This window comes from Echinops telfairi, unplaced genomic scaffold (genome assembly GCF_000313985.2).
Source record: "Echinops telfairi isolate 266 unplaced genomic scaffold, ASM31398v2 ScPeMD7_31;HRSCAF=116, whole genome shotgun sequence".
NCBI classification, from domain to species: domain Eukaryota; kingdom Metazoa; phylum Chordata; class Mammalia; order Afrosoricida; family Tenrecidae; genus Echinops; species Echinops telfairi.
This window is the reverse complement of record NW_022103928.1, coordinates 16,789,232-16,801,463: the sequence shown is the minus strand read 5'-3', so window position 1 is coordinate 16,801,463 and position 12,232 is coordinate 16,789,232. Positions and strand designations below refer to the sequence as shown.

Below are 12,232 nucleotides of genomic sequence, written 5' to 3'. Positions count from 1 at the left end.
ACACCTCGTGATCACACAGGCTGGTGTGCTTCTTCCATGTGGGCTTTGTTGCTTCCTAGCTAGATGGCCGCTTGTTTACCTTCAAGCCCCAGACCCTATATCTTTTGATAGCTTGGCATCATCAGCTTTCTTCACCACGTTTGCTTGTCCACCGGAATTATTTTTCAAAGCTATGTATTTTATTTTACCAAACTGCCTTATCAGCTTCAAAGTACTCTCATCACACTTAGTACATTTTTCACACTCATCTCTTTGGACGACTGACAGCACCTCCCTCGTTTCTTTTTTCACCTCTTCTGCGTCCCCAAATCGCTGACCTGTCATGTCCCTCTGCCTTTGTGGGGACAAGAAGAGGTCACCCAGAGTGAGGTCAAGAGAGGAAGATGTGGGGGCCAAGAGAGGCATGCTGGGTTTTTTGTTTTTGTTTTTTTTTTGTTATTTTTATGCCAAAAACTGGCACATTGAGATAGCTGCATGAGCAGGTGCATTGTCATGGTGGCAAAACCAGTCCCCATCTGCCACATATCAGGTGTTTTTTGTTACACACTGTTGTGTGATCTTTTCAGAACCTCTAAATAGAAAGCTTGATGAACAGTCTGACCTGGTGGAATGAACTCCAAAAATGCACTACGAGTCAACATTTTCATCCATTCAGACAATTGACAGGTGTCCAGAAAGAGTTTTGTCATCAGCTGACATTTTACCTTTTTTTGAAATGAGAAAACCACTCGTACACTTGAGTTGTTCCCATAGCACTGTCCTTGTAAGCTGTGTTCACCATCACAGCAGTTTCTGCGGCATTTTTCCTGAGCAGTAAACAAAATTTCACAGCTGCACGTTGTTCTCTTAAATCGGCCATCACAAAAAAACGAGGTTCGAGCAAAACTGCTTTTACAAAAAAATTCACTGTGACCAGAGAGAACCTTCCTAGGCGATGGCACGGGTGCCCTAACTCAGAGTTAGTTGCTCAGTGCTCACCTAATAGGAAAAATGCGTACTACGAAAGCTCTGCTCCACCCAGGTGAAATTCTGATTTGGGGGGGCCAGGCACCCCCTCGTATATTCTTACGTGCAAATGGTTAGAAATTACCTGAAAGGGCATTTGCAAGAGGAACTTGGAACCAAGAGATCCACGCTATCCCCCTATGAAGGCTTTTCCCTCCCCATGGTCCATAGGCCTTGGTTTCCTGAGTCCCTTGGTGGCCACAAGAGGCCACAATACTCAACAGCAGAGTTGTGCCTGTCACTGAGAGCCATGCTGCTCCACTGTGCTGCCACCCGGGGGCCTTGCTAAGATGCATGCTCTGATGAAGGATGTCTGGGTGGAAGCCACAGGACACCACCTTTCTCAGAGAACAGAGCCAGATTCTTGGAGAGATCACTGGGCCCCATCCCTCAGATTATGGTGCCACTGATGTTGGGTGCCATTGGTGACTGGAACACTCAGTAGAGGCTGAAAAGTTCTGGCCTAGGCCCAGAACTTCACTTGTGAGTGATGTGTGTAAAGCAGGTGCAGACATTTGCATTGTCTTTTTTGAGTAACTGTCGTTCTTAGATATCTGGGAAGGGCCTTAGCAGCCAGTCTAGGCCAGGGTCTCTGAACTTCAGCTCACGAGCCATACGTGGCTCTTTCAGTACATACATGGGGCTCTGAAGTGAAACTGAAAGAAAAGAAATTCAAGGTATTATGCAGATAATGGTGATATCACTTGTTTGTGAAAATATATTTATGGCTCTTGAATAATTTTTATATTGTTGGGGACAGGATTAGCTCTGTCTCAAGTTTGCAAACCCCTGCTCTAAACCAGCTGAGCTCAAATTGCAACAGGGCTGTAACTGGGTCAGCCCAAACTACCCTATAGGTCAAGTGCAAAGCTGTATTGGCACCATTTTCAATGTTGGAACTTAAGTTTTAAAATATCTGGTGCTGTTGCATTTAAAAATGAACTGAGCCTCTTGTCTATACACTTGTCAATTATTGTAGCCCCGGACCGAAGCCAGACAGCCCAGTAGTGACAGCCTCGCAGTGCACTTCCTCTTTTCCTCATTAGTTCTGCAGTTCTCTCCACAGTCACTGAGCTCTCCCTGCTGTACCCCGGGAATGCTCTGTCAAGAAGCCCGGCTGGCCTTAATTGGCAGTCTCGCACAGTGCCGCAACCCCACACCTGCACGGCTTGGGGAGCAGGCCAGGTTGCCCAAGAAAGGGCTGCTGAGCCAAAACAGGAGCTCAGAGTGTCCCAGCCAGAAGAGGCACGGGGCCGCTTTGAGGACCATCCCAGCTGCTAGCTGAAAGGTGCCAGGTTCAGTGAGCCCACGTAGTGGCCCTTCTGGGGAGAGGCTTAGTGGCCAGCCTCTGAACAGCTCAGCCACTGAAGACCCCATGAAGTTCACTTCTGCTCTAATGCGGATGGGTCCCCATGAGTTGGAATCAACAGCAGCTGGTAATGTGAAATCGAGCTTGTTCTTGGACCTGAGAAGTAGTGGTGGAGGGTGAGGAGCAGGGGACAGGACACACACAGGGCCTTATGGAGCACAGTGGGGGCTTGGTCTTTGGGAAGGCTGTGAGGAACCTCTTGGGTTGGCAGCAGCCCAGGATTTTCCCTTGGGGTCAGGGTCCAAGGTAAAAAGGGTGACCTTTTCTTGGATGGCTGTGATGACTGTCACCCCACCCTCTCTCTGTCCAGGAAAATCCCCCCAGTGCCCAGCACCACGGCGCCTGTCTCCACCCGAGCTCCTCACCGGACAAACTCCGTGTTGACATCCCAGTGTGGGGTCGGCCTCCTTGGGGCACCCACCATCTCTACACCCCCGGTCCTGCTCTCGTCCACCTGCCACTCCCCACATAGCAAATCAGTGCCGGCTCACGGAACCACACTAAACGCGCAGCCTGCCACCTCCGGCGCCCTGGGCCCCGTGTGCAGCATGCAGTCCAGACCAGTCTCCTCCTCCACCTCGTCCCCCTCCACGCCGGCTGGCTTCTCCTCAGTCCCGTCCACCTCCATGTCCAGGAAACCTCAGAAATTGAAATCCAGCAAGTCTTTAAGGCCCAAGGAGCCTCCTGGTAACAGCACGAACTGTCACGGTGCCAGTAGCAGCAGCAGCAGCAGCAACAGCAACAGCAACAGCAACAGTGGGGGCTCAGGAAAGAAGCGCAAAAATAGTTCCCCACTGTTGGTCCACGCCTTTGCCGCCTCCTGCTCCTCCTCCTCCTCCTCCTCTTCTTCTCATTCCATGGAATCTTTTAGGAAAAACTGTGTAGCTCACTCTGGGCCTCCCTACCCCTCAACGGTAACATCTTCCCACAGCCTTGGCCTCAGCTGTGTGACGAATAAAGCGAGTGCAGTGAGCACTCGGCACGACCAGGCAGGGAGGGGGCCCCCTGGCGGGACCCCCGTGGAGCCCATCAAGAGGATGAGTGTGATGGTGAACAGCGGAGACTCTACCCTTTCTCTGGGCCCCTTCATCCACCAGTCCCCCGAACTGACTGCCAACTCCTACAGCAGCTTCACCCATGCGCCCACGGCTCTGGACAGGTTCCTGGGGAAGAAGAGGAAGTGCTCTCCTGGCTCCAGCAGTGGCAGCAGTAGCAGCAGCAAACCCACCAAGGTTGCCAAGTTGCCAGCCATGAACAACGTCCACATGAAACACACAGGCACCATCCCAGGGGCACAAGGACTGATGAACAATTCCCACCTCCATCAGGTAGGAAATGGACTCTGAGCCCTGTGGGAATGCCTGACTCCCTGGGATCTCTTCGGGATCTCTGGCTGGCTTGGAAATCAGTGTGGTTGGGTTGATTGGTGTGGCGGCTGTCTTTTAAAAACAGAAAAAGGTAAAAGTTCATGGCCATTTGAAGGTAAAATGGCAAGGGGTGCCCTGTACCAATCTCTCTAATACCTTGAGGAAGGTGTTCCTGGGTAAGGAACCACAGTGGCACGTTTAACAGGAAGGGCTCCAGAACCGCCAGTCACACCAGAAGGAAGGGGGGTGGATGGTGTCTTGAGTGAAGATGCAGCCGGAGAGCACCTGCTTCCTGAGAGCCCCTCCACTGGTGCCTCGAGGAAAGCAGGGCCCTGCGCTGGCTGAAGGGGCTGGGGCTCACAGTACTTAAATGGAACAGCAGGCGAGTTTCCTATATTTTCACCTAGAGAATTACAGGCTTTGTGGTTGCGTCTCACCTCATATTTCCTCCTCCTTCCTCTGAAGGGAGATGGGAAGACGAGATTAAAGCCCAGGTGCCACGGCAGAGGAAACTCAGCGTGGACGACTCGATTAGAGACCTTGTGCTCGGGCCTGTTAGAGGGGAAGTGGCCACGTGGGTGCTGGACTCCCAAGTTGCCTGTGTCTGTCTGTCTGTCTCTCCTCTCTCGGCTGGCTGGCTGGGTGCCTCCTCTGGGCTCTCCCCTCAGCTTCCTTTGCTCATCTGGTCACCTCATCCATCGGGGTGGAAGCTCTCTATTCTTGCGAGGAGGAATTACAGCAGCATTGCCCTTGAACCCGGATTTAAAATGGGAGGCTTTTTTCCTTTTTCCTCTTCTCCTATTCAGAACTTCAAGCCAAATGCCTGGTTAGGGTTTGGGACCTTTTTTCTTTTTTTAATACCAAGAAGTTCCCTACTGTGATTTAATTCCCCTCCAATATCTCTGAATGTAACACCTATCAAAGGTATGAGGAAAATAATTATCCACAGATTTAAGTAGCAACTGCAAACAGCCTTCGGCTTGAGCTTCAAGTACTTCTGGGCTTTCCGTATGTTTGTTTGTTGAGGGCTTTGGGGTTTTTTTATCCGAGTGTTCCTGCATCAGTGAGCATTCTGCTTTCCCTTCTTGTAGTCACTCATCATCGTTTACGATAAGCATAAAGTGCATTGCAAACACGGCAAGACGCGGTCCAGCCACCCCCGCACCTTCCCGAGTGGCTTGCTTGAGTGGCAGCGAGCCCTGGGAGCTTCCACTGAGGTAGCTGTTTGTCCCACTGAGCCTGCCGTCTTCATCTAGCCCTTCAGATCCCGCTTCCCACAAGTCAGTAAGGGGAGCTGGTAGGCGCCAGCAGGACTATCGGTGTCTGTGGAAATTGGGGGCACACTCACTGCCCCACTACAGGCAGGGGCTGTGCTTCCCCCAAACAGTTTTATCTTCATATCTGGACTTCTGTGTGAAATTTGACCGTTTTTAAAATCAATAGAGAGTTTTGAGTCGATGTAGCCAAACATGCCTGATAAACAAGTGTGGCTGGTGAGCTACCAGCGTGCCGCCTCTGATTTATACCACCTGAGGGAGGCAACTCTGGTACACATGGAAACCCAGCACGCTTGCCTGGGGGTTCTGGTCCTTAAAATTGGCTAAAACTCACCTTTGTGTTTGAGAGCTATTTCCTCTGTGATTTTGACTCTATTGCATAAATTGTAGGAACTGCTTGATAGGCCAGTGAGCACCTGAGAAAAGTTTGTACATGGTTGTGTTTATGTTCATCTAGATGCAGGGAGGGACCCTACACTTATAACCAAAATGTCAATGTGGTCAACAGTCACAAAATGCATCAAAGCATGCTGCTCTTAGGAAGCCAGGAACCTCATCTTGTTGTCCCCTGCAGAGCTAGCTGTGGAACAAATTCATTGATTGGCTGCAGCCACCCAAGTGAGGGACCATGGCTTCAGCACCTAAAGACAGCGCACCACGGGGCAGGGCGGCAGTACACTGGGCAGGAGCCCATCCTGGGCTGGGAGCATTCACACCTGTGGGTGCTAGCCTGTGTGACCTTGTCACTTGACAACCTGGAATTCCCTCAGGGACACAGTCAGTGAGGAAAGGCAAACCTGTGACCTGAACACCCAGTCCAGCATCTCTGTTCGGTTTTTTTAAAAGCAAATCTTCTAGAATGATTGCAGCCAAATGCAATGAAGGCTTTTGAAAAGCCAAGGCCGAACTCTGTAGCTGACTGCTCCTGGCACTGCCCTCAGTGGCGTTTCCAGAAACAGCGTGGCCTTTGGAAACCAATGTAGTGTCAGGGCTGCCGAGTGTACAGCTACCTACTTACCTTTGTCCATTGTTTCCCTCCCCTCTTTTTTGAAAGCCAAAAGCACGTCCCTGACAGCTGAAAAGTAGCACGGGGAGGAATAATCTGGACACTGTTGAGGACAAGTTACACCTCCACGCAACACTCTGGACTCCACGATGCCTTTGAGTCTGTTTTCCCAACTTCCTGTGGGTCTCAAGGGTAGGAAGCTGCCGGGCTGTTGTTTTAACAAGGATTCCCTGAAGCTATGTCTGTAGCAGTGAGTACTCATAAAGGACACTGGATCAAGTTCAGCCACCGAATTGCTTTTGTCAGTGTTAAGTGGTCTGGACTGCTTTGTGCTACCAATCTGTGAGAAGCCTGTGTTTGTTGTAACTTGCAGTATATCATGGAGCCACTCCTGTCAAGTAGATTGGCTGGCGAAGGAACGTTTTGGCAAGAGCGTGGATTTAGTCTCGTCTCCCTCCCTCCCACGCACACCCCTGCCAACTTGTTTTGTTTTGTTCTTGTACACTGTCTTCTGTAGGTCAGTTGCCAGTAGTGAGGCTCGTACCTGGAGGTGCCCTCCAGAGGCGAGGCAGAGGCAGAGCGCTGCACCCCAGCAGCCCTGTGGAAGGGAGGCTTGTGTCGCAGCGTTCCAGGATGGTGCGTGGACAGTAGCACAAGGCACCAGGACAGAACAGCCTGTTTTTGCCCAGCGTTTTGACAAGTCATTTGAGATAAGAAACACTCAGAATTTTCTAACTGGTTTGAAGCCATAGATGTCCAGAGAGCAAGTATACACCATTTTAGAGGCTTAATGTTCATGGTACAAACACAATCCTATATGATTTTAAAAGAAAAGATAGAGGTATGTGAAATAAATGCAAGCCAGTTTTGATACAGGAAAGCCAAATGTGGGGGCAGGGATGAAGTAAAATCATCCTGGAGTTGGGGTCGGGGGCGCTTGCCCAGGTTTTCAAAGAATGGTCTCATCTTTGACATCTTGTCCACGTTAATTAGCATGCTTGATTGGGCCGACTGACCCACTCAGACTTCTGTTATCAAAAAGTTGCCTTTTTAAAGTGACGTTATTAAGACACAGCGGAAACTCACCCATGGAAGCATAGTTCACTTCAATGTTTCCAAGGTGTGCTCTGCGTTACACTCAGGCTCCACTTTGGATACCGCCCTGGAACTTGGATATCAGTCACCACGTTGAACCCTCCCCATGTTGTGTGTGCAGGCGTGAGTGTGTGTACATTCCCCCCACCCACCCCCTTCATCCCACTACAGATGTTTAAGGATGCTGTTAGGGTGGAGAGCAGACAGCAGGAGGGTGTGTGCGTAAAGAAGGCAGACATCCCCACGTGGAAATTTCATGTATTACTTGCCTGACATGCCTCCCTTTGTGGGATTACATGCCAGCCATCTTCCCGAGTGTGGAGCCCTCCAGGATACGCTGTCTAGTAGCCCAGCCCCACGGAACTTCCTAAGTTCACACATCATTGCTTGAGAAAGTGGTGTTGAATTTTGGGAGTGAGCCGGGGCTTTTTAAACTGGTGATCCTGACACCACACCCCTGAAATGAAAATGAGGTCTTTTCTGCTTGGAACACACAAAGTTGCACAAACAGGGTAAATTTTCCAAGGCTCTAATCATTGTCTGGATTGGATAGAGCCAAGCAATGTGTCCTGCCCCCCAGACTCTTGAGTTTCAAATGATAAGTTTCAGGGAATTTCAAGTCAACATCAAGTCGAATATGAGTACTTGGTTACCAGCCTAATAATGTGAATTGCTACAAAATTATCCTTATTATGTAAGAAAACCAACAGAAAAACTTTATGCAGATACTCTAGCTATCAATTGATGTAAAATATTGATTTTTTTTTCCCCCAAGGGGGAACATTGTCCTGTTCACTTATTATGCAATCAATCAGTAAATATTTAAATGATAGAGTTTAATCAGGCGAAAGCTTAGTTAGGTAAGCCAGTTGGATGTGGTGCCAAGGTTTGGCCTAGCCGTCAGTCCATCAGAGAGCTGGGGGTGGGGTGGGGGCAGAGTGGAGGAGACGCGGAACTGAACATGCCAAGTGTGAGTCCTTGGTGACAAGTGCAATGGGGTATGGGTAGAATTGTTTTCAAAGCTGAGGGGACGTGATGGTTACGAAGTTGTTTCGGTGATGGGATTTACATACAGCATGCTGCTCTGAAGGGCGTGAGCAGGATGCACAGCAGCAAGCTGCTTGAGGACATAGATACTCAGATTAGCGAGTGCTGATCATTTCATTTCTTAGCCTGAAGTGGTCTTTGAGGTTCATTCTGTCTCCGGGCGGTTACTCAGAGCTTCAGGATTAGGAAATTAGCCATTTTGGACTCTGCCTGCCACAAACAGACCTATTCTAAACAGTGCTATTAAAGTTTAGACTGTTGTTAAAATATTTTTATTTTCTCCTACAACTACTTTTTATTATGATGAACACTTACGACCATTTACAACACAGGAATGCAAGTATTTTTTTGAATTAAATTAACTTGCAAAACCAAATTTTCAGTGATTGGGTTGTTTCTAGACAGACTTTGGTATCAATTTAAAAGCAAGATAATTTTTATATTCTTTCCAATAAAATTTCATGACTTCTGCAATTTTCTTAACCTACAAAAACAAAGTGCTGCAATGATGAACAAAGAATTAATACAAAACCTACTTTTGTATCTTTATTTTGGAATTTCTTGTTCTATTATAAATATGGAAGTATCCCTATTTCAGAAAACATATTTTGTTAAAAATGAATTGTACATATTTAAATATGTATTTTTGCACAGGTCTTTTTTTCTGATACCCTGTTTTGGTACAATTGAGATCATCTAGTATTTATTTATTAATAAAAGTAAATACCTTTTTATAATTTGAAGTGGTTCACTGCCAAGCCAATAGTTCTAGAATCCACCTCCTCTGTTTAAGGGATGCCTCTGGTCTGTGAAAGTCTGTCCCTTTTCACGTCTAGGAGTGGGTTCATCCGATGAAGTGGGCATTGCTTCTCCCTAGTTGCCTGATTTCCCAACAGACTACATGTAATAAGTGACACACTGCTTTTCTTTTTGTTGGTGTGGTGCGCACACGCTGAGCACGTGTGTGCTGTGTGAGTTGTTTAAAACTAATGGAGGAAAAAACTGAAAGTGCCTGAAGCTTGGACAGATTTTCTTTTAAAAAGACTTGAATGTTCAGTTGAATTTTGGAGTTTGTGCCACCCCCACCCCAAATATTGCTTCTAAATTTTAGGGGAGGAGTTGAAAGCCACCAATGCTTGTAATGCTGTCAGGTCTTTGAAGATGAAGACCTTTTGTTTGGAGGTAGGTTACCCAGTGGCACCAAGGGTTTTTCCAGTCCTGTTTTCCGCCACCGGCAGCTTACAGGATGTGTCCGCTTTGTTACTCATTCGTGAGATAGAGTTAAAAGAGAATACTTAAGAATATTTTATATTCCAAAAATACCATACAAAGAAGTACCTCTGAAAAAAACATTTAATTTGAAAAATGTAATTGATATAGGCAGCTGTCTTCCTGCAAGAGTTCTGTTGCCAAGGAATTTCTTAATGTCTCTCACTCTGTCCCGGGGATGGGCGGGCTTTGAAAATGATTGTTCAGTTTCATTGTTTTGCAGACTATAATCATTTTTAACCTTTTGTGAAACATGTTTAGATCATTTAAAAGGAGCACTACATACTGTCAGTGTGAATGTAGGGCCTTGAGAGCATCTGGCTGGTTTTTGGTTTTTGAGCTTGGTGATAAAAGCAATCTCCTCTGTTTAAGATGTGTGAAGAGTTTGATCATTTGTACACATAATCAAGACCATCTCAGCTGGACTTTGTGTTGGCTGCTGTATAGAACATGAACAAATGTCAAGGGATAGAAAATTACTTTGGATATTTAAAAGAGAAGAAATATATAGTCTATTTGTTTTGTAACAAGTTTCTGTAAATAAAATAATTTATACTATTTATAAGAAAAAGTTGTGCTTTGCTTTATGAAAAATTAGTTTGTGGAACAAACATGTTACTAAACGGGCAATAAAATTAGGACTACTTAATAAATAAGGTGGCTGCATGAAATATTTTACATGTTTCTGCCTCATTGCGCTGAGCCCCGTTCAGTTTTAGTCTGACTTGTGTTCATTTTTGGTATCAGACACACCTTTAAAAAGCAGCTCCCTCTACATACTTGAAACGATTTCGCAGAGCTTCGGATGTTTCCATTCTTAGGCATAGATCTTGGCTTTGGCTAAATTAATAACGGTGCACACAGTGGGCTCCTATGTACTCACCCTGCAGGTTTGTGACAGAAACCAAGGCATGTTGTTACCTACAGCAACGTGCTGCTGAAGATCCACAATATGCCTGTAAAGAGGGGTGTTATGCAATTTGGACATCGTGCGAACACACCGGAGTTGGGAGCGGTAATGTCCACCTTAGCATTGTTGAATAACCTTGTTTCGTTTCCAAAGCAACCCTCTTTAGCCTCTTCCTGCTGCTGCCATCACTAGCACTTGGGAACCAGGATGCGCTCTGGTAATATTTGGGAAAGAGAATTAATACTGTTGCTGAGATATGCGATCCATGAGATTGGAGGCTGCTGACTGATTACAAGTGGATGCAAATGCTGGTCTAAGGTAAACTTTTTATTTGTACATTGAGCACGTTTGTTCATTGAGCACATTAGATAGAACGATAAAGTGCAGTAGCAACACAGGCATTAGGATTATCAAGACATATATCTGATTTTATATATACTGTTAACACCACTATATTGACAGTGCAATTGCTTTGTATACAAGAAATGGGAAACCCGGGTAGTGAGCTCAAAGCTGTTGTGTTCACTCTACCCCTACATCCTGTTCCCAATCAGAACTTCTGAACTCTATTATAATCTAACAGGACCACAGACTTAGACTTGTCTTCATATACTTCCTTTTATTGGCAGTTGAAAGGAGGTTTTAGCCCGAAGCACAACAATCTCTTCTCTGGAAATCTGGCCAGTTTTTCCATTTGCGAATAATTTATTGAGGTTTTTTTTTTGTTGCTGAAGCTAAAGAGAGCATTTGCTCTGTGTACTGGAGAAAATGCCCACACCCAGTGTGGAGGGGTTGAACTTAAGGCTTTCCTCACTGCCCCATGGGTTTCTGATCTTATCCTTCGATCAACCAGCAATTCAAATCTACCCACAAGCGCCTTAACCAATATTTTTTTGAATGTGGATGTCCTTCTCAAACATCCCAGGTAAAGCTTCCACCCCTTAATCTTTTTAACTCATTCTTTTCATTCCCTGTTAGGTTAGTCACTCTGGGTAAGAGGAGACTGGCCCGATTCAAGGCAGTGGGAGTTGGCAGTGTTGACTCTTTAGCATATGGCATTTAGCATTCACCCATCAGGTTGTTACAGGCCTGGGAAGTGAACTGAATGAATACAGGTGTTAGGTAGAGTGGAAGGTAATTCTTTCTGGGCCCTGTGAAAGGGAGGTTCTGACAGGGTTGGAGAAGTTAAGAGCCAGACTGCCAATGACTTTAAATGCCACAGGGAATGTTAAAATTTGGTGCAGTTGTAACCCATGTAATATTCTAACAATGTAGCCTAACAATGCAAGCCCAGAGATGGGTCACAGTCCTGTGCCAGCAAGGTGCAGTCATGCAAATCTTAGCTAGAGTATGGAAAAACCAGGGACCATTTTGTCTATCTCCCTATTTGCATTTTCATGCTCCTCCTCTTGCCCTAAACCGTTTTCAACCCTTCCTTTCTAGTCTTTTAAGATCCTTCCCCTTAGCACTTTTCTCTGTTCACTCAGTCTCTTTCCATTGGTAATGGAGTTGAAACTAGTCTCCACCTTGTAGAGTGGATTCTTCTTACCTACTTCCCTAATTAATTGTCCACAGTCAAAGCCCACTGACCAATGCTGGCATTGTCTGGATGTCTCTATAGGAGGCAAATAAGAGTGAGCATGTCAGCTATTGAAAAAATGTTCAAGGCAATGGGGGAAATCAATTGTACAATTTTTTTTTCTTGACAGAATGGTAATCAAAACATCCTAGTACAACAGATTTGAAGACCAATGGATTAGAATTGGGGATTTAGAAATACTGTACTATATAAACATCTAAATTTTGATAGAGAACTAAAACAAATAGTGCTGGGAAAATGCATCTGCAAAAGAATGAAACAAGACCCTACTTCACACCATATACACA

The 12,232-nt window shown here is 46.2% G+C and overlaps 1 protein-coding gene across 1 annotated transcript in view; it reads left to right on the top strand.

Annotated features, from left to right (window-relative positions):
• The window catches only part of ATXN7 (ataxin 7), a gene marked incomplete at its 5' end in the record, with an annotated part of 118,274 nt that extends 108,168 nt beyond the window's left edge, over positions 1-10,106 (top strand). The window contains 2 exons of the mRNA XM_045290124.1: positions 2,685-3,702; positions 6,073-10,106. Coding sequence (XP_045146059.1) covers positions 2,685-3,702; positions 6,073-6,090 — 1,036 coding nt within the window. The remainder of the gene's footprint in view (positions 1-2,684; positions 3,703-6,072) is intronic.
• Positions 10,107-12,232: the final 2,126 nt, after the last annotated feature.